This window comes from Staurois parvus, unplaced genomic scaffold, assembly GCF_062004578.1.
Source record: "Staurois parvus isolate SC_StPar_1 unplaced genomic scaffold, SC_StPar_1.0 ptg000821l, whole genome shotgun sequence".
NCBI classification, from domain to species: domain Eukaryota; kingdom Metazoa; phylum Chordata; class Amphibia; order Anura; family Ranidae; genus Staurois; species Staurois parvus.
In genome coordinates, this window is record NW_028318617.1 from 111,891 (window position 1) to 135,095 (window position 23,205).

General features: G+C 46.1%; 1 protein-coding gene across 1 annotated transcript in view; it reads right to left on the reverse strand.

Moving 5' to 3' along the window:
* The window catches only part of LOC149443946 (phosphorylase b kinase regulatory subunit beta-like), a gene marked incomplete at its 3' end in the record, with an annotated part of 249,711 nt that overhangs the window by 108,998 nt on the left and 117,508 nt on the right, over positions 1–23,205 (reverse strand). Inside the window, exon 6 of the mRNA XM_089655130.1 lies at positions 14,723–14,803. Within this exon, the coding sequence (XP_089511256.1) occupies positions 14,723–14,803 (81 nt within the window). The remainder of the gene's footprint in view (positions 1–14,722; positions 14,804–23,205) is intronic.

A 23,205-nucleotide genomic window follows, 5' to 3' on the forward strand; every position in this document is an offset into this window, starting at 1 on the left:
CCTTGTACCATGTGACAAGCTGTGACCAATCACAGCTCACACAGTATTTCTTAATGGCTGCAAAAATGCAGCCAGAGAGGAGGAGAAATGATTGCTTTTACAGCCTATGTTGGTGTAAAAGCAGTGTAAAAAAAAAAAAAAAAAAAAATCTTCATCACCCCCAACACATAGTACAGTGTCACCATGGTACTGCTAGGGTGACCGTATGTAAAAAAAAAAAAACCCATAAATAATATAAAAAAATAAAATAAAAATGTTTAAAAATTTATGATTTTTGGTTATAAACTAAATTGGGTTCTTTTTTTTTTTTAATAAAAAGATAACGGAATAAATTTTGGCCAAGATTTATGATGAAAGATTATTTATTTGCAAAATTTTATAAGAAAAACACTTTTTTTTCAAAATTTTTGGACTTTTTCATTTACATAGCATAAAAAATAAAAATCCCAGTGGTGAAAAAATACCACCAAAATAAATCTTTATCTGTCTCAAAAAAATGCTAAAATATTCATATGGGTACAGTGTTGCATGACCGCGCAATTGTCATTCAAAGTGTGATAGCGCTGAAAGCTGAAAATTGGCCTGGACAGGAAGGGGGTGAAAGTGTCCGGACTGGAAGGGGGTGAAAGTGTCCGGACTGGAAGGGGGTGAAAGTGTCCGGACTGGAAGGGGGGTGAAAGTGTCCGGACTGGAAGGGGGGGGAAAGTGTCCGGACTGGAAGGGGGGGGAAAGTGTCCGGACTGGAAGGGGGGGGAAAGTGTCCGGACTGGAAGGGGGGGGAAAGTGTCCGGACTGGAAGGGGGTGAAAGTGTCCGGACTGGAAGGGGGTGAAAGTGTCCGGACTGGAAGGGGGTGAAAGTGTCCGGACTGGAAGGGGGTGAAAGTGTCCGGACTGGAAAGGGGGGGAAAGTGTCCGGACTGGAAGGGGGGGGGAAGTGTCCGGACTGGAAGGGGGGGAAAGTGTCCAGACTGGAAGGGGGGGAAAGTGTCCAGACTGGAAGGGGGGGAAAGTGTCCAGACTGGAAGGGGGGGAAAGTGTCCAGACTGGAAGGGGGGGAAAGTGTCCAGACTGGAAGGGGGGGAAAGTGTCCAGACTGGAAGGGGGGGAAAGTGTCCAGACTGGAAGGGGGGGAAAGTGTCCAGACTGGAAGGGGGGGAAAGTGTCCAGACTGGAAGGGGGGGAAAGTGTCCAGACTGGAAGGGGGGGAAAGTGTCCAGACTGGAAGGGGGGGAAAGTGTCCAGACTGGAAGGGGGGGAAAGTGTCCAGACTGGAAGGGGGGGAAAGTGTCCAGACTGGAAGGGGGGGAAAGTGTCCAGACTGGAAGGGGGGGAAAGTGTCCAGACTGGAAGGGGGGGAAAGTGTCCGGACTGGAAGGGGGGGAAAGTGTCCGGACTGGAAAGTGTCCGGACTGGAAGGGAGTGAAAGTGTCCGGACAGGAAGGGGGTGAAAGTGTCCGGACAGGAAGGGGGGGAAAGTGTCCGGACTGGAAGGGGGGGAAAGTGTCCGGACTGGAAGGGGGGGAAAGTGTCCGGACTGGAAGGGGGGGAAAGTGTCCGGACTGGAAGGGGGGGAAAGTGTCCGGACTGGAAGGGGGGGAAAGTGTCCGGACTGGAAGGGGGGGGAAAGTGTCCAGACTGGAAGGGGGGGAAAGTGTCCAGACTGGAAGGGGGGGAAAGTGTCCAGACAGGAAGGGGGGAAAGTGTCCAGACAGGAAGGGGGGAAAGTGTCCAGACAGGAAGGGGGGAAAGTGTCCAGACAGGAAGGGGGGAAAGTGTCCGGACTGGAAGGGGGGGAAAGTGTCCGGACTGGAAGGAAGGGAAAGTGTCCGGACTGGAAGGAAGGGAAAGTGTCCGGACTGGAAGGGGGTGAAAGTGTCCGGACTGGAAGGGGGTGAAAGTGTCCGGACTGGAAGGGGGTGAAAGTGTCCGGACTGGAAGGGGGTGAAAGTGTCCGGACTGGAAGGGGGTGAAAGTGTCCGGACTGGAAGGGGGTGAAAGTGTCCGGACTGGAAGGGGGGGAAGTGTCTGGACTTGAAGTGGTTTAAAATACTACACAAATGGTACTACACCCCAGTGAAACTCTTAAAAAGTTTTTCGAATGTGTTGTATGATTGCTGGAGGAACTGCAGGAACCCAGGAACTTTACTGCACATATGGTGGTCTTGCCAAGTTCTGGGAATGGATATTCTCATCATCTCAGCTGTGTCCCTACGCAATATAACCTGTGAACCAGTGCTACTCCTACTGAACCGTGAACCTTGGGCCTCTTCCCAGCCTGCTTTCATAGTACATGGAATCATTGCGGCTCAACGTGTCATAGCGTCATCTTGGAAATCCCCCAGAATGGTCCCTATTTCTACAATATCTCAACACACAAACACAGTTTGAGCTTATGTAAAAAGTAATTGTGCAGCACTAAAAGATATCAAAGGTTATGCAATTAAATATTATAATGTCCTGATATATATAAAATGGGGAAGGGGGTTAAAAAGTCCAATCCACATATAAATGAATATGGTCAAAGCCCAGGTGACTTGATTATTCCCAGTTGCGCACAATTCAAAAGTGAGGTGTGGGATACAGATAAAATGCGCACTCACCAGATGCGCATTGGTATTGCGCAGTGTAATATATTAAACGGTGGTCTGCCTGGAATCCCTCTTTAGGTGGTACCGGATGCAGCCCAAGTTAGGTGGCCTTCATCAGGGTTATAGGATGGTGGTAATCTGGAGGTCCCCTTTAAGGATGTGGTATAATTGATACCGCCTCTTCCAGGCACTGGGATGGTCACCAGGGGAGCTCTGGAGGATTAAACGCTCAGTTCAGAGCAAAACGGGAATATTCCCATAGTGTAGTAATTTGATGCGTTTATTATAGGCGTAATTGAAAGTTTGAAAGCAAGCCAAATATTCACATACATCGGCATGAAGTAAATATGCCATACGGAAGTTGAAAATACATGCTGCTTAAAGCACTGACCAGCTGGGCAGATAAAATGGCCGCCGGACCTCCGTGATCCGGCGGCGTGACGTCACGGCGTGCAGGCTCCTCCTTGACGCGTTTCGTACGATAGTACGTTCTCAAAAGGGGCGTGCCATTGAACGGCAAACGCACAAAGTTCTGGAAGCAATGACATCTATGATTGAATCATCCCCAACGCACAGCAAGAATATGAAACGCCCATAATCTCCTTTCACCTTTACATAGAAATACGTGCAAATACGTTACGTGCATAGGTATCTCGGAGAGGTTATATTCCATACATGTGGTTAGAATGTTTATTACAGGTTATCTCGGTTGATATTTCCTTACTGCTTATGCCACTCTTAGTTGGGACAATTGTCCTATACCTCCTTGGCTCTCAATATACTTCAGTCGCCTTGTGTCACGATGATAGGCCCATCACATTGGGTGTTTATTATTGTGTAATTGGTATCCTATTATTCAATGCCTATCATTTGTGCTATAGCACTGTTTGTACAATTTCTTGAAATCTCCTCAATAAAAAATACTGTTAGAAAAAGAAAAAAAAAAAAAAAAAAAAAAGATTAGGGATGGTGGAAGGGGAGGATAAAAGAAGACAGGATCAAACTGCCTTTTTACACAATGCTTAACCCCTTAGGTCCCACACTGATTATAACAAGCACGCTTTACTGCATCTACAGACTGATTGCACTGTTGTGGGTTTAGTAACACTTTAAGGACTGTTCTCCAGCTCCCCTTTAAGAATTGGCACCTTTGGGGAGCGGGTACCCAAAATGAAGTCTAAGTCAATCACAGCCAGTGAGGAGGGGGCAGGGCTGAGCTGTGATTGACTTAGACTTCATTTTGGGTACTGATTTTACTGTTGTGGGTTTAGTAACACTTTAAGGACTGGTCTCCTGCTCTACTTTAAGAATTGGCACCTTTGGGGAGCGGGTACCCAAAATGAAGTCTAAGTCAATCACAGCTCAGCCCTGCCCCCTCCTCACTGGCTTTGATTGACTTAGACTTCATTTTGGGTACCCGCTCCCCAAAGGTGCCAATTCTTAAAGGGGAGCTGGAGAACAGTCCTTAAAGTGTTACTAAACCCACAACAGTAAAATCAGTTCCCAAAATGAAGTCTAAGTCAATCACAGCCAGTGAGGAGGGGGCAGGGCTGAGCTGTGATTCGCTTAAGCTTCATTTTGGGTACCCGCTCCCCAAAGGTGACAATTCTTAAAGGGGAGCGATACACAGAGAAAGCATGCACAAGCCGCTTGCTATGGGGGCACTCGGCAAATAGGAGGTGCCAAAAACACAGGTGGGGGATCCCAGAAGAAGAAAATGGGTGTGAAAACCATTGCATATTTGTTTTGAAAAAAAAATTACCTTTCATTTTCAAATGACTTTAAAGTTACGGAAAGGTAACTAGACAACTGGGACACAGTAGAAATAGTCACTTAAAGCGGAGCTCCACCCAAAAAGGGGAAGTTCCGCTTTAAGCCTTTGTCCCCCGCTCCCCATTATGGATTGGCACCTTTGGGGAGTGGGGGAGAGAGTGGGTACCCAAATTTGACAGGTACCCGCTCCCTCTTCCGCTGCGATTCGCCTAGGCCAAGCTTTGGCCATGCTTCAATGCTAAATGTGACTGGATATATCCACAACGCTCCTGGTAGCCTTAGACCTTGATCTAGGCCAGGGGTAGGCAACCTGCGGCTCTCTAGCTGTTGTGGTACTACATTTCCCATGAGGCATTGCAACATTACAAACAGTTACACTTATGACTTGCAGAGGCATGATGGAACTTGTAGTCCTGCAACAGCTGGAGAGCCGCAGGTTGCCTACCCCTGGCCTAGGCGATCGGAAGCGGAAGGTGTCCTCCCTCCCAATAGTCTTCTGGGACACGACAGCTACAGGACCATTCACAAAGCGCAGAGCTTCTCGCGCATGCGCAGTGGGCACCCGGCTGTGAAGCCGCAAGCTGTCACAGCCGGGTGCCCACACTGAAGATGCCGGCACCGGGGAGAGAAGACGGCCGGTGAAACCAGCCGTGGTGAGGACACCGCAGGACCGAGGGACAGGTAAGTGGCTGTAATTTTAAAGTCGGCAGCTACAGTTTTTGTAGCTGCTGACTTTTATTTTTTTTTTTCTCAAGTGGAACTCCGCTTTAAATACATGAAAAAAGTGACAGTGTAATTAATAACCTTCAAGGGAACGTCTAAGCTCCAACGCGGACAGCTAGCGTGAGCGGAGACGCCATTGTTCAGTCTGGCTTAGAACTCTTCAGCGTTTATTCCCAATACATTAAAGAATGCTCTGTGTGGCCCAAAGCCGCAGGCAACAAACAACATATGTCCTAATCTACAAGCATTACCACTTTTCTGAAATTTCCTTCACATATCAGTAGGATTTCTTTCGGCTTGGAAATAAAAATTAATTACCGCCTCTAATCTCTATATTCTGTATCACCATGGAGACACATTAGATTCCTTTATGTGGTGGTGATGCTGCAAACTTATAACAAACTTGGAAAACAAAGACACATCAAGCTCCTATTTAGTGTTACTGTAGAGACCAAGCCTGAAATTAGATGGGTTGAAAAAAAAAAGAAAAAAAAGAAAAAGAAAAAAAGCCGGGAATAGCTTCCATGTAAAATTGATATTACAAGACAAAGCTTCCTGCTGTCGCCGGGGACAAGCACATTTTGTAAGATAATTGCCCAGCCAAATGACTCCTGAGATAAATTAGTAAAACTATAAAAGGGGACTTGAATAATTTAATTCATAAATACAATAAAAAGTCCTAGCTTTGGAATCTTAAAGGGAAAGTACATCACTAGCCCCCTAGATTGTGAGCTCCCAGGATCAGGGCCCTCCTATCCCTCTTGTATTGAACTGTATTGTTGCTGTATTGTTTCCCGTTGTTATTATTATACAGTATTTATAAAGCGCCAATAGTTCGCTCAGCGCTGTACATTACAAAGGGGGACAGAACATGTGACAGAACAATAACAATACAATGCAAAACATGAGGGGATTGAGGGCCCTGCTCCTTGGAGCTTACAATCTAGGAGGGCCCTCCTATCCCTCTTGTATTGAACTGTATTGTTGCTGTACTGTCTCCCTTATATTGTAAAGCGCTGAGCAAACTGTTGGCGCGATATAAATCCTGTATAATAATAATATATAAATCCTGTATAATAATAATATATAAATCCTGTATAATAATAATATATAAATCCTGTATAATAATAATAATATAAATCCTGTATAATAATAATATAATAACAATATAAATCCTGTATAATAATATAATAACAATATAAATCCTGTATAATAATAATATAAATCCTGTATAATAATAATATATAAATCCTGTATAATAATAATAATAATATAAATCCTGTATAATAATATTAATATATAAATCCTATATAATAATAATATGTAAATCCTGTATAATATTAATCTTTTTTTTATTGGGCACATATTTTGAGTTATTATTGTATTGCTTATTGAAGTAAACTGGCCAAAAAGTAAACCAAAAAAAAAAAAAAAAAAAAAATGGTGCTGCATCTGTTAACCTCCCTAGCGGTCTGATTATGTCCATATTTCTGTGCTCAAAGCGGTACATTTTTTTGCATGGAAATATGGAGTTTCTTTATTGTAGGCCTGTAATTTTTAGGAATAACTCACTGAAATCTGTCCGAACAAGAGTCTAGTAAACATCCCGGGGATGATAAAATTTTAAACATGAAATCATAAATTATAATATAATAAATCATAAAAATCATAATAAATAATAATAATACATTTATTTCAATAATATAATCAAATCAAAAACACTGAAATGTGAAATATAGCGCCAAGTTCGCACATCGCTGAGCTCAGTCGCAGAATCGTTTTCAGTGTCTGATGAGGAATTTCCTCCACCAATCATTATCACTCAATTCTGCAAGTGGTTCTGATTTACTATCGCTGTTCTCTAGCCGGTCTAAAACCGCGTCTGACCTAAAGGGACGCTTTTTGGACGCAATGGACGTTTCTCAGTTTCCAGGCAGAAAGAACAGTAAAAATGCAGGCAGGGCGCCGGACAAAGCACTCGGGACAAAATGTATGTGAAATGGTTTGATACAGGAATGTTATACTATGAGATTTTAGTGTATTTAGTGAATGTCTCTTAGATTGTAAGCTCCCAGGATCAGGGCCCTCCTATCCCTCTTGTATTGAACTGTATTGTTGCTGTATTGTCCCCCGTTATATTGTAAAGCGCTGAGCAAACTGTTGGCGCCATAAATCCTGTATTATTATTATTATTATTATACAGTATTTATATAGCACCAGAAAGGTTTGCTCAGCGCTGTACATTATAGTGGGGGACAAAACATGAGACAATACAGTAACAATATAATACACGAGGGGTTCGAGGGCCCTGCTCTTTCGAGCTTACAATCTAGGAGGGAGGGGATAGTGGTACAGGAGGAAGTGGCTGTGGGGGATGGAGTGGTAGGAGGAGTGGAGGATAATAATATATATTATATACTGTATAATAAGAATAATAATGTCACTTTTAAAATTTTTTAATTTCCCGCCAGTTCTGTCCCCCATACATCCTGATGCTCGCAGGAACGGAACCCGGAAGACGGATGCTGGTATCGGCCGGAGGAGATGGCCGGGGACACTGCAGGGGGGACATTGTGGGAGCGCAGGACAAGGTAAGTGCAAAAGAGATCCCGGAGCAACGCTGCAGTGTATTCCTGAGTGTAGCTCAAGGTTACCGCTTTTGGTACTAAAAGTTAACCCCGAGCTACACTCGGGAATACCGCCAAGGAGGTTAATTACAGTTCTTGCTTAGTCCCCCTGCAAAGTCTAACATACACCCCATGATTCTGCAAGTGAAGCCCACCATATGTATCCTCTTGTGAATCCATATGGCCATTTGCCATGTGCTTTGTTTAACACAAGTTGCACCCCTGAGGAAGCCTTGTCTAGGTGAATTAGGGAAGGTGCTGGTATGATGGGGGTTCTGAAGGCAAGTACTGGCTGGAACAGAAACCATAGTGCCCACGGGTAGTTGGGGCCAGAAAGTAATTCCTCCGGAAAAGCCGGAAAAAAAAAAGGTAAGGTTCTGGTGCACAGAAGTAGATTTTTACAGAATGATACAATATCCAATGAAAGCGTCCATAAACATATATAAGTCCTTCAGCCCGGGTTCATACTGATGCAGTGCAGAATTTGCAGCGTTTTCAGTGCGAATTCCGCACCGCATCAGAATCGCACCCCGTTCATGCGAACCGCTGCGGGGGTGTATGTTAAGTTAACAACACCCCGAAATCGGTCCGCAAAACGCGGTGCGATGTGCAGAATCGGATTGCATAGGTATGAATACTCATGAGATGCGATTCTAGCGCGGACCCAAAATAGGGTCCTGCACCTTTTTGGTGCGGTGTGATTAGAGCCATACAAAATGTACGACTCCAATCGCACCGCACACAAATTGCATGTGATTTGTACAGGAATGTGGTGCGGATCCTGTGTGAATCACATGCCATGTACCAAACCGCATATATGTGAACCCGGGCTCAAAGTTCTCTGAGATACTGAGTTTCAGGTAGAGGCAGCCAGTGGTGTATTTGAGTTTTGTGTTGCCCTAGGGCCTAGGCAACACAAAAATTGGCCACCCAACACCCCCTCCCCTTCCGCAGAAAGAGCCCGACACAGACCAACACCACCACCCCACCCCCCTGCAGAGAGAGCCTGACAGCACCCCTGCCCCCCCACCCCAGACAGCATTTCACTACCACCGCCCCCATACACTGGCACCCCTCCCATCCCCATCAAGAGTAAAGACACTCACCTTCACAGCTCCAGACATCTCCGGGAAGGAGAGTCGGGCTTTGCATATACCGCCAAGCAGCCCACAGCCTCTCCCAGATCCAACCTGGTCCCCATGCTGCGTGTGTCCCTTCTTCCTTCCCTACTTCTGGGGGGTCGGTGCTGCCCCCCTGAAAAATGCCGCCCTAGGCAAATGCCTTGTGGTAAATATTTATTTTATTTTAGGTACTTATATTTAATTTACGCAGCACTTTACATATATATTGTACATTCACATCAGTCCCTAACCATCAAGGGGAGTACAATCTAAGGTCCCTAACTCACATTCATACATACACATATGAGGACCAATTTAGACAGGAGCCAATTAACCTACCAGCATGTCTGTGGTGTGTGGGAGGAAACCGGAGTACCCAGAGGAAACCCTCGCAGGCACAGGGAGAACATGCAAACTCCAGCCAGATGGTGCTGTGGCTGTGATTCGAACCAATGACCCGAGTACTGCCAGGCTGAAGTGCTAACCATTTAGCCACTGTGTTGCCCTTGGCAACAGTCATCCTTTAGAGCTGGGGTCTCCAAACTATGGCCCTCCAGCTGCTGAAGTACTACAAGTCCCATCATGCCTCTGCCTCTAGGAGTCTTGCCTGTGGCTGTCAGAGTCTTGCAAGGCTTCATTAGACTTGCAGATCTTTAACACCATGGAGGGCCGTAGTTTGGAGATCCCTGCTTTAGAGCATTGCCAACTCTAAATGAAGAGATACAAGAGAAAGAGAAGGAGGCGCCAGCTAAGTTCAGTGGTTATATGCTGCGATTATTAGCATAGGATAAAAAACACTCACAAGAAAGAAGTAAAATGCTCATCTGTGGAAGGAGGTGAAGCCGCTCCTCTCTGCCCTGCAGGTACCGCCGGTCATTCCCCTAGGATGCCATGGTTAGAGGCTTCATATCCTTCCACAGATGAGCTTTTTACTTTCTGGTTTTGTGAGTGTTTTTTATCCTATGCTAATAATCGCAGCACACAACCACTGCACTTAGCTGGCGCCTCCTTCTCTCTCGTCTACGCGAAACATGTTGTGTTGAGGGACTTTTTTTATTTTATTTTTTGTTTCTTTCGCTTTTGGGTCAAGGCCACTGGTGTGCCACCTTAGGAAGTGGCTTCCTATGGTGGAACACCGAGAAGAGGAGGAGCCAAATGAGCCGACGGCGGACCCGAGAAGAGGAGGTTCGGGGTTGCTCTGAAAATACTAGCACAGAGAAGGTAAGTATACAGAAAGCTTGTTTGTTATTAAAAAAAAAAAATAGAGTTTACAATCTCTTTGAAGTGGTAGTAAACTTTTTTTTGGTTTTTTACTTTTACCTACAGGTAAGCATATAGTAAAGCCGACCTGTAATGAATATTTCTTACATGTGCACCGTTTAGGAGATATTCAATATTAGAACAGGAACATGTGCTCTGTATGAACGGTATAGCCATGCCGTTTCTTCAGAGTACTGTGCTGTGGCCTGGGACTCCCGCGCGTGCCTTCGAGGCTCGCCCAGTCAGACAGCCGAAGCTCGCGACCCCGGAAGGAAGAAGGTGGGAGGCTCTGCGGTGGTGACGGCGTGCCGCTGCAGAGCTTTGTTTTGAGGCAAATCCTTCATAATATGTGGGTTTTCTTATTTTTTTTTTTACCTGCGGTTTATTACCGTTTTAAGTCATTACTAAAGGCATACATTTTTAGTTTTTTCCAAAATAACAAACATGTCATACTTAACTGCTCTGTTGCACAGCACAGCCCCGACCCTCTTCTTCTAGGGTCCCCCACCAGCACTCTGGGCTGCCCCCCCGCTGAGTGCCCCTGTAGCAAGCCGCCGCCGATGGGGGAGCACTCGTGTGCTAGCTCCTGAACTCCGCTCTGTCTGTCCATCAGACACATAGAATGGGGCTCATCCCGCCTCTGCTCCCTGCTCACTAGCTCCGATTGACAGCAGTGGGAGCCAATGGCAGAGAGCCTGGACAGAGCCGCTCTTGTGCACATCGCTGGATCGGGCTGAGGCAAGTATTAGCGCTGCCTGGCCCCGCCCCCTGCTGTGTCTGAGCCAACGAGAATGGAGAAATCAGAGAGCCTCTGCTCTTGTGCACATCGCTGGATCGAGTTGAGACAAGTATTAGCGCTGCCTGGCCCCACCCTCTGCTGTGTCTGAGCCAACGAGAAGGGAGAAATCAGAGAGAGCCTCTGCTCTTGTGCACATCGCTGGATCGGGCTGAAGCAAGAATTAGCACGGCCCGGCCCCACCCCCTGCTGTGTCTGAGCCAACGAGAATGGAGAAAATCAGAGAGAGCCTCTGCTCTTGTGCACATCGCTGGATCGAGTTGAGTGAAGTATTAGCGCGGCCTGGCCCCACCCCCATTGCTGTGTCTGAGCCAACGAGAAGGGAGAAATCAGAGAGAGCCTCTGCTCTTGTGCACATCGCTGGATCGAGTTGAGTGAAGTATTAGCGCGGCCTGGCCCCACCCCTGCTGTGTCTGAGCCAACGAGAAGAGAGAAATCAGAGAGAGCCTCTGCTCTTGTGCACATCGCTGGATTGGGCTGAGGCAAGTATTAGCGCTGCCTGGCCCCTCCCCCATTGCTGTGTCTAAGCCAACGAGAAGGGAGAAATCAGAGAGCCTCTGCTCTTGTGCACATCACTGATTGGGCTGAGCCAAGTATTAGTGCAGCCTGGCCCCACCCCACCCCCTGCTGTGTCTGAGCCAACGAGAAGGGAGAAATCAGAGAGAGCCTCTGCTCTTGTGCACATCGCTGGATCGGGCTGAGGCAAGTATTACCGCGGCCTGGCCCCGCCCCTTGCTGTGTCTGAGCCAACGAGCAGGGAGAAATCAGAGTGAGCCTCTGCTCTTGTGCACATCGCTGGATCGGGCGAAGGCAAGTATTAGCGCTGCCTGGCCCCTCCCCCATTGCTGTGTCTGAGCCAACGAGAAGGGAGAAATCAGAGAGAGCCTCTGCTCTTGTGCACATCGCTGGATTGGGCTGAGGCAAGTATTAGCGCGGTCTGGCCCCACCCCCATTGCTGTGTCTGAGCCAACGAGAAGAGAGAAATCAGAGAGAGACTCTGCTCTTGTGCACATCGCTGGATCGAGTTGAGTGAAGTATTAGCGCAGCCTGGCACCACCCCCTGCTGTGTCTGAGCCAACGAGAAGAGAGAAATCAGAGAGAGCCTCTGCTCTTGTGCACATCGCTGGATTGGGCTGAGGCAAGTATTAGCGCGGTCTGGCCCCACCCCCATTGCTGTGTCTGAGCCAACGAGAAGAGAGAAATCAGAGAGAGACTCTGCTCTTGTGCACATCGCTGGATCGAGATCGGGCTCAGGTAAGTATTTAGGGGGCTGGGGATTGGAGGGCCTGATTGCAAGTTGGAAGTTTTTTAACCTTTAAGAAGGAAGCTCTTGAGAAAACGGTCTTAGCAAAACTCAAGCCACATCCTCGGCATGGCAGAAGATCACTTATTAATGAACGCCATGTATTACCCTTTTTATGTTGTACAATCGCCGGGCAGATACTATGGTTACAGCAAACGTCAAGATATGAAAGGAAGCGTGACCTCTTTTTTTAATTAGAATCTTTGCAGACATAAAGGACTAGAGGTAACTCCTTCAGATAAGACCGTCTATAATAAAGGACGGGCTGCGTCCTTCTTCTGGGTGGCCCCATAATTCTGTAACTGAAGTGAAGTGCTTGACTCACTATCACATTTAATCGAATTAGATTTCTTGACGCCTATATACAAGGTCATTGTCTGCAGCACCCGGCCCTTAGAATAGATATAATAAACGCTGGAAACATTGTTTTCTTCATCTTTTCTTTCTTTCTGTAATGAAAAATGTCCATTGTATTCTGCAAACTGAACGTAGTCTATATAAAAAAGTCCTGGATTCTTTCTTGGATACACAGAATATAATTGGATACTAACATTTATAGGTAAAGCTGATCCAGGGAATATCCGATTGCCTCTCGGGGGATCAGGAAGGATTTTTTTCACCCTGCAGGAGCAAATTGGATCGTGCTTTGCTGGGCTTTTTTTTTTGCCTTCCTCTGGATCAACTGTGGGTGTAGGATTATAACTTTTTTTTTCTATGGTTGAACTGGATGGACTTTTGTCTTTTTTTTCAGCCAGACTAACTATGTAACTATGTATAACAGACAGTATTGTTGCTGTACCCCAGGCATACAGTGGAACGTACAGGTAAAACACATAGGGAAGCGGTTTTATCTGCCAATAGATTTGTATTTCAAACCATTCAGTCCTGCCTGACATCACAGCCGGATGGAGGACACCTTTTACCCTAGATTCACATCTATACGGGTGGTGCCGCTGCGGATCCGCACGAAAATTTGTGCAGCTGCACCACCCGCACAGAGAAATGTGGACCCGCGGACAGGTGCCATTAGTTCTAATAGCATGCCGCCCGCACTGGAAAAGGCAACCGTACTGGGAACCAATTTTGTTAACCACCTTGTGAAAGCAATAAAATAAATTTTAAAAAATTAACCAAAAAAGTAAAAAAATTAAAACACAGGACACAGAGGGAGGACATTGGCCGGAGGACACAGAGGGAGGACAACCGGCCGGAGGACACAGAGGGAGGACAACCGGCCGGAGGACACAGAGGGAGGACAACCGGCCGGAGGACACAGAGGGAGGACAACCGGCCGGAGGACACAGAGGGAGGACAACCGGCCGGAGGACACAGAGGGAGGACAACCGGCCGGAGGACACAGAGGGAGGACAACCGGCCGGAGGACACAGAGGGAGGACAACCGGCCGGAGGACACAGAGGGAGGACAACCGGCCGGAGGACACAGAGGGAGGACAACCGGCCGGAGGACACAGAGGGAGGACAACCGGCCGGAGGACACAGAGGGAGGACAACCGGCCGGAGGACACAGAGGGAGGACAACCGGCCGGAGGACACAGAGGGAGGACAACCGGCCGGAGGACACAGAGGGAGGACAACCGGCCGGAGGACACAGAGGGAGGACAACCGGCCGGAGGACACAGAGGGAGGACAACCGGCCGGAGGACACAGAGGGAGGACAACCGGCCGGAGGACACAGAGGGAGGACAACCGGCCGGAGGACACAGAGGGAGGACAACCGGCCGGAGGACACAGAGGGAGGACAACCGGCCGGAGGACACAGAGGGAGGACAACCGGCCGGAGGACACAGAGGGAGGACAACCGGCCGGAGGACACAGAGGGAGGACAACCGGCCGGAGGACACAGAGGGAGGACATCGGCCGGAGGACACAGAGGGAGGACATCGGCCGGAGGACACAGAGGGAGGACATCGGCCGGAGGACACAGAGGGAGGACATCGGCCGGAGGACACAGAGGGAGGACATCGGCCGGAGGACACAGAGGGAGGACATCGGCCGGAGGACACAGAGGGAGGATTTTGGGGGATCACAGGACAAGGTAAATTACACTACAATATAATCCCAGGTGTGGCTCGGGGTTACCGCTTTTGGTACTGAAAATTAACCCCGAGCCACACTCTGGATTACCGCTAGGAAGGTTAACATGAAAAAAACGTATCTGATCCTAGGTGCACTTTAAGGCATGGGGACAGCGTACAGAGAAGAGGCATTTCATTTTCAAAGTAATGGTTGCATTGTTCTATAAATGAATGTTTATGTTATAACACAATCACAGAAACCGTTAACAAATCATAAAGTTCTCAAAATCCGGCAGTCTTTTCTTCTGAACTTTCTCCTCCGCCAGCTCACCACCCTGCTATCTCTTAATTATACATCAGAGCCTTTACACGAATGGCCTGATGCTTATTGACTGCATACAAGAAATATAATTAAGCGGCATAGTGATGCAGAGAAAGAATTAATTAAAAAAACTCATTGATCAAGTATAATGGAATTGGTGAAGACTGGGTACCTCGTCTGTATTGTAAATGATCTGCAGTCCGGATGATATCATTTCCACCAAATATAGCAAGAAGAGAGACACCGCATTTATCTGGGGAAAAAAAAAGGTCATCGTTAATTAATTTTCATGTTTTGTCTGCTGACCTTTACCAACTCCCCAAATGGTGGGTGAGCGAGCCAACGCTGCTAGCCTGTCATCGTTTTTGAATAACATCTCCTTAAAACACTGAAAGAAGAAAATGTTAATGCTTAAAGAGAACATGTTTACTAAATTTAATCAGGCAAGAACATCAAGCAACTGTACACTGATGTGAAGTCATGTGGAGTACTATGGGTCCCCTGAAACCCCCAAAAGGTTCTGCAGTGTAGATAGCCATCAGCTTATGTGGTCACTGAATATGGACCACCCTTTCTGGCCTCCTGTGTCCTTGGGTGGGTGTAGATCTGCGTTTCTGAACATTTTTCAGTCAAAGCACCCTTTAAAATGATGGACAGTCCCGAGACAACCATTAAAATGATGAACAGTCCCGAGGCAACCATTAAAATGATGAACAGTCCCGAGGCATCCTTTAAAATGATGGATAGTCCCGAGGCACCCTTTAAAATTATGGACAGTTCCCAGGCACCCTTTAAAATGATGGACAGTCCCGAGGCACCCTTTAAAATTATGGACAGTCCCGAGGCACCCTTTAAAATTATGGACAGTTCCGAGGCACCCTTTAAAATGATGGACAGTTCCGAGGCACCATTTAAAATTATGGACAGTCTTGAGGCACCCTTTAAAAGGATGGACAGTCCTGAGGCGCCCTTTAAAATTATGGACAGTCCCGAGGCGCCCTTTAAACTGATGGACAGTCCCGAGGCACCCTTTAAAGTTATGGACAGTTCCCAGGCACCCTTTAAAATTATGGACAGTTCCCAGGCACCCTTTAAAATTATGGACAGTCCTGAGGCGCCCTTTAAAATTATGGACAGTCCTGAGGCGCCCTTTAAAATTATGGACAGTTCCGAGGCATCCTTTAAAATGATGGACAGTCCAGAGGCACCCTTTAAAATGGACAGTTCCGAGGCACCCTTTAAAATGATGGACAGTTCCGAGGCACCCTTTCAAATTATGGACAGTTCCAAGGCACCCTTTAGAATTATGGACAGTCCCGAGGCGCCCTTTAAAATTATGGACAGTCCCGAGGAACCCTTTAAAATTATGGACAGTCCCGAGGAACCCTTTAAAATTATGGACAGTCCAGAGGCACCCTTTAAAATTATGGACAGTCCAGAGGCACCCTTTAAAATGGACAGTCCAGAGGCACCCTTTAAAATGGACAGTCCAGAGGCACCCTTTAAAATGGACAGTCCAGAGGCACCCTTTAAAATGGACAGTCCAGAGGCACCCTTTAAAATATGGACAGTCTTAAGGCACCCCATTCTAAAATGTGAAAAACTATTCTAATAGTTTTATATAACTCTCAAGAGTCTATTTCAAATGTTAGTGGAAGGTAACCGATACCGCCACCGTGTTTCAGGGAAAATGCCTCCCACTTCCTCAGGGCTGTAATAATAGATGTACAATATCTAAAAAAATAGTGCTGTGCTAGTTACATCATAATATAAATGATCTTAAATCTCAAAAAATGTTCCACATACTGTGAATAATATCCCGAGGCACCCTTTAAAATGATGGGACAGTCCCGAGGCACCCTTTTTTAAAATTATGGACAGTCTTGAGGCACCCCATTCTCAAATGGGGTGCCTCAAGACTGTCCATCATTTTAAAGGGCACCCCATTCTAAAATGTGAAAAGCTATTCTAATAGTTCTATATAATGCAGCAACATCCACACATGTAGGACACCCAACATTAGAGGGGATTTATTCTTACAAAGCAAATACACCTTTGCCCACTGGTACGGACTAGTATTCCAATGTTTCTCTTCTCCCTCAGTTTCTGTCCATCACTGAGCTAATGTGATCCTGGGACTGATGGAGAAAGGTGGGGGAGGGTCAAACCAGGTGCAGGCAACCAACTTCCTCCTTATCAACTGACGATGTCATTGGTTGTCAGGACGCTGGTGGCTAGAAGGTTGTAATGGTGCACAATGACAACCTGTGGCTTTGCGTAACTAAAAGGCAAACTTGTTCCACCTGCTGGCTTGTATACAGGTTTTAGGCATTTTTTTAGAAATTTTGCCAAGGCACCCCTGAAGAAACCTCAGGGCACCCTGGTTGAGAAAGGCTGGTGTAGATGAGTGACCAGTACAAAAGTTCATATCACTCAAGAGTCTATTTTAAATGTTAGTGGAAGGTAAAATATACCACCAACGTGTTTCAGGGAAAATGCCTCCCACTTCCTCAGGGCTGTAATAATGGATGTACAATATATCAAAAAATAGTGCTGTGCTAGTTACATCATAATATAAATGATCTTAAATCTCAAAAAATGTTCCACATACTGTGAATAATATAATATATTCCAGTGCATGTAAATCAACACATCTATATGTAGTGACTATCAAATGTCCCAATATTAAATAAAAAAAATACAAATATAAAGCCAATGATTAGCTTTAAATGTGTTTTGCAGTCAAAACTTCACCTCCATGTGTGCATACAGCATACAATTCAGTGCCGGACCATCACCAGGTGGACCCTCACCTTACAATAATGACCTCTCACCAAGTAGTCGGTCAACAGCACTTTTATTACTCCTGCCACCAGGACCAGGATAGATTCTTCCTCTGCAATGTAGTTTCCAATGTTTCATCCAAATCTCCTCCTCCTCTCAACTCCGCTCCATAAAATGTAAAGAATTTGCACATAGTGCCTTATCCCTAATACACTTTATTATTAAAACCAGTAAGTCGCACTTACATGTGAAAGGTGCCTTCCAGCACCGAGGTCTACACCTCTCCTTCCTACCCCACATCCAACTGCTATCTAGATCTTGCAGGCTCCACCTCTACAACATCTCCAAGATACACACATTCCTCACCCCAGACACCACCAAACAACTCGTACACTCCCTTATTATCTCACGCCTGGACTACTGCAACTCCCTCCTCACCGGCCTACCCAAACGAACGCTATCCCCGCTCCAGTCGATCCTGAACTCAGCGGCCAGACTCATCCACCTCACCAAGCGCTCCACATCTGCCTCCCCCCTCTGCCAATCCCTTCACTGGCTCCCGATTGCCCAACGCATCAAATTCAAACTGCTAACTCTGACCTACAAAGCCATTCACAACGCTGCCCCAAACTACCTAACCAACCTGATACCCAAATACTACCCTACTCGTGCCCTCTGCTCCTCACAGGACCTCCTGCTCTCTAGCTCCCTGGTCTCCTCCTCCCACGCCCAATTGCAGGACTTCTCCAGGACTTCCCCCATCCTCTGGAACTCCCTACTCCAATCCATCAGACTGTGACCTACCCTCCTCACCTTCAGGCGTACCCTGCAAACCCATCTCTTCAGAGAAGCCTACCCCAACCTCACCTAACATCTGACCTCACCTAACCTCCTCCACTCCTCCCACCACTCCATCCCCCACAGCCATTTCCTCCTGTACCACCTTCCCCTCCCTTCTAGACTGTAAGCTCGGAAGAGCAGGGCCCTCGAACCCCTCGTGTATTGTATTGTTACTGTTTTGTCTCATGTTCTGTCCCCCTTGCTACTGTACAGCGCTGAGCATACCCTTTGGCGCTATATAAATACTGTATAATAATAATAATAATGTTGCAATATTTGTAGTTGTCGCTGTGTGCTATCCAGATCACCAAGCCAGATTCCGTATGGACATGGTGATGTAATCCAAGCCCCGCCCCGACGATTTGGACTTAATTTAATTTTGGGACATTTGATAGTCACTACATATACATGTGTGTTGATTTACATGCACTGGAATATATTAATCACAGTATGTTAAGAGATTGTTTGAGATTTAAGATCATGTATATTATGATGTAACTAGCGCAGCACTATGTTTTGATATATTGGCGATTTCCTCGACTAATACGAGGGGTCACTAGGTGCATTGCGGCTAGACATTATTTATAACTTTTATTTTTTTTTTTCCAACATTTTATTGATTTTTCCAGTGCCAAAAAAAAAAAAACAAGCATAAGACATTTCAGATACATGTACAACAAAAAAGAGAGGGATAAAGGGAGCAGGTTGGCCTACGACAGGGAGGGGATGTCGTATAAAAAACATGTCACGAGGAGCCATTGGGAGATATTTGGAAGTTTTGCAGAACAAAGGGAGATGAGACATGGTCAAGCTCTAAAAGGGGAACATTACTCCCTAAAACTGCGTAAAGGTTCCATATGAGACAGAGAAAGGCAGAGGTGAGAAGGAAAAAGAGGGAGAGGAGGGGAGAAGGAAAAAGAGGGAGAGGAGGGGAGAAGGAAAAAGAGGGAGAAGAGGGGAGAAGGAAAAAGAGGGAGAGGAGGGGAGAAGGAAAAAGAGGGAGAGGAGGGGAGAAGGAAAAAGAGGGAGAGGAGGGGAGAAGGAAAAAGAGGGAGAGGAGGGGAGAAGGAAAAAGAGGGAGAGGAGGGGAGAAGGAAAAAGAGGGAGAGGAGGGGAGAAGGAAAAAGAGGGAGAGGAGGGGAGAAGGAAAAAGAGGGAGAGGAGGGGAGAAGGGACCAGAGGAGGAAACTAAGAAGAAGGTGGGGGGATGTGTGACTTCTGGGAAAGAAAGGGTAATCTCGGGACCAAACCAAATATATATATAAAAACATAGGATAACATGGTGGGGGGTTTACTGGCTGTAGAAAAAAAATGTAAAAAACGTCAAAAGCCAAAAACAGCCGCTGTAAAAACATCCAGTGTGCATGAGGACTTACCGGAGGCAAGCTTTCTACTTTTACAGCCACCAAACAATAAAGACATTTCAGTGAAAGCATTAGGTGTGTTTTACCATCTAAGGTGCCAAGGAGCCCATTTTAAAAGAAAGAAATGGTGTCTCTTTCAGGAAGCTGAGAGTCTCCTGGAGCCAACTATTAACTTTTGCTTAGAAACACAAATTAGACTTCAGGTAATTATTTCAAATCACTTATGGCAAACTGCTTCCCATTTATCTACATGACTGCATTATTGGCAAGAAAAGAACGGGAACTATTTGAATAATGGCTCAAACAATAGGCTGGGTATCTGGGGACACAGCAGTGTGCTCTTGGCTGTGACAATAGATGGGCTACCTGCAGTGGGACGTAGACTGCGGACAGAATACACAGAGCTCTATTGAACAACCAGCTAAGTCTGCTCTAATGTGCTCTTAACTCACTGACGTGGGCTGGTTAACGAGTGCGCTCCTATTGTTGGCAAACAACGTTTAACGTGTAAGCGGTTGGAGTGCAGACATTAATTGTAATGCACTCAAGTAATGGGAGGTGCGAGTTCACGATGAAAAGAAGAATTTATTCGGGAGCATTTCAAAGATAGAAAATGAATTGCGTTCAACAATGGCTTGTTTTGTTAGCTGAATGTCTTAACAAAGCCGGCAAATGTCTATGAAAAGCAAAGCAGGCTGGTTACCACAAGTTGCGTCAAAACAGATCATTGATTTGTATGGGCTGCCAGCTCATTTAAACTCTTCACGCCGGCCGAACGCAAATGTGCGGCCTCCCGGCATCTGGGCCTAGACGCCGAGCGGCCGCACATTTGCGTTCTATTAAAAAAAGACATATGTGCTGAGAGCGCGTGCCCTGCGCGCTCCCAGTACACATGTCCGATACTCACGGAAAGGTCCCAATCTCCTCTTTCGATCGGGACCTTTCCCGATCATGTGACCGCCGTGACACATGACCCTAAACCCCGCCCCGCTTCTGAAACCCTTAAAGGGCCGGGAGGCGCTGCCGTGAAGGGGTTAACGTTTAGGCCTCATGAACACTGGACGTAATAAAATGCAAGTAGCGTTGCTGCGTTAAAAACATGAGTTTTGCAGTTTTTTTTTTTTGTTAGCTTTTCTTTAGCAGGAAAACACCTCTGCTATTTTTAACCCCACTTTCCCACAATGCATCTCTGAATAGTCATTGCGTAGTTGCGCAGTCACCATTTTCAGAGCGGAGAGAGCACAGTGTTGTTCAGGAGCTCTCTTTCGTTTTCTGGCTGCGTCCATTATGGATCCTGTAATGCGGAAAATTGATGAGGCTATGCTACAGATCCTGGTAAGGATGGAGAAGAGACAGAGACAGCTGGAGGAGAGAAGGAGCCGTCGTCGAAGACTCTGGACCCATTCTTTGATAACCTGTTGTATATCCCTCCATATATCCATAAAAGGGATTTCCTGTTTGCTCACAGTTCTGTAGCTGATGCAATAAGGCAACGAAGGACTTGGGGAATGTCCATAAAAGGAATTTCCTGTTTGCACACAGTTCTGCTAGCGGAGACAATGAGGCAGCACAGTACATTGGGAAATGTTCATAAAAGGAATTTCCTGTCTGCACACAGTTCTGCTAGCGGAGACAATGAGGCAGCACAGTACATTGGGAAATGTTCATAAAAGGAATTTCCTGTCTGCACACAGTTCTGCTAGCGGAGACAATGAGGCAGCAAAAGACACTGGGAAATGTTCATAAAAGGAATTTCCTGTCTGCACACAGTTCTGCTAGCGGAGACAATGAGGCAGTAAAGGACTTTGGGAAATGTCCATAAAAGGAATTTTCTGTTTACATACAGTTCTGATAGCGGAGACAATGAGGCAACAAAAGGACTTTAGGAAATGTCCATAAAAGGAATTTCCTGTATGCACACAGTTCTGCTAGCTGAGACAATGAGGCAGCAAAGTACACTGGGAAATGTCCATAAAAGGAATTTTCTGTTTACACACAGTTCTGCTAGCGGAGGCAATGAGGCAGCAAAGTACATTGGGAATGTCCATAAAAGGAATTTTCTGTCTGCTCACAGTTCTGCTAGCTGAGACAACGAGGCAGCAAAGGACACTGGGAAATGTCCATAAAAGGAATTTTCTATTTGCACACAGTTCTACTAGCTGAGACAATGAGGCAGCAAAGGACATTGGAAAATGTCCCTGTTTGCACACAGCACAGGTCAGACAATGAACACAAGAGCAGGAAGGCACACTGGGAAATGTAGGAATTTACTGTAAAAAAAATGGCAGTGTCCCAAACTATTGCTTTAAAAAAAAAAAAAAAAGAAGAAGAAGAAGCTTGGAGTTTAAAACAAAAAAGTTCATAAACGCCAGATAGCCACATTTTCCAGCAATTTTGCAGTGTTAGAGCATTTTTCCAGCTGAAAAACTCCTCTTCAAACACAGTAGTTCTGTTTTTTTCCAGCCTGAAAATCCTACTGCCAAAAAACGCTGATAAAAGCCTATATGTACATGGACACGTAGGATAACATGCTTGGGAGTTTGCTGGCTGCAGGAAAAAAATGCCTGACGCCATAAACAGATAGCTGTAAAAACTTCCAGTGTGCATGAGACCTTAATGGTGATATTGTGGGTTGCAGAGCATTGCAATACCAGTGCATTCCTTCAGTGTGCTGGGATGACAATGAATATCCAACGTATCGGGGGGTGCTACTGCAACACATACAGGTAGGTGTAAAATGGGTCCATCATAGACGTGATGGCGGCATGTAAACAACCTTGCCTGCTGCCTATTGAGCTTAAGAGGGGACTGGAGGGCAGGTTGTTGGGTAACCTCAGTATTCACTATCACTCCCCACTGACGGAGCTCAGAGTTTATTGACCAGAATTTCTACAGCCAACAGCTTAGTTTTATTTTAAGGCAAACCTCGTGATGGATAAACATGAACTCATGCATGTACATCCGTATGGCCCCTGGGTTACCAAACATCATGTGAAGGTTGGATGGCCAACATGCAACCGTTTGCAAAAGCCAAAGTTCTCTTGAAACCATTGCTGACAATGGCGGAATGTGCACCAGCAACCTATATCATCCTGAACGTCTACCTCAGTTAAGATGTCCATTTTTCCACAATGGATTGCTGTGTCCCAGACATACAGGGGAACTGTTGGCCTTGAGGTTCAATAGGCAAAAGGGGCCTACATCACAATATCTCAATGTAGAGGCTTACAAATAATGGAAATATGGGAAGACAACTATGATGGCAAACAGATGATAAAACAAATTGTAGTGAGCGCTCTCAAATATATACAGCAGCTAGAACACTCCAGGTAACCACAATACCTTCAAAATATATGTATATAAATGTAAGTGTAATGTGAGTGCAGCGCTCAAAAAATAAAGGCAGTATAAAATCTATGTGATATTCATGGTGTTGTCTGGATCAGATGAAAAACTTTCAGAGTATTTACTGCTTCAAAATAATATATAATAATATAGGAGGAGCTGTGCAGAGCGTGACGTCATTTCCTACCGCCGGAGCCACGAGGAGGCCCGGCGGCCATCTTTATTGGGGTCAGTAATGCTGTCTTTCACTTCCTAATATATGTTGTGATGTGCATACTGCCCTATTGCTGCTTTTGACAAATAAAATCATCTAAGAACATAC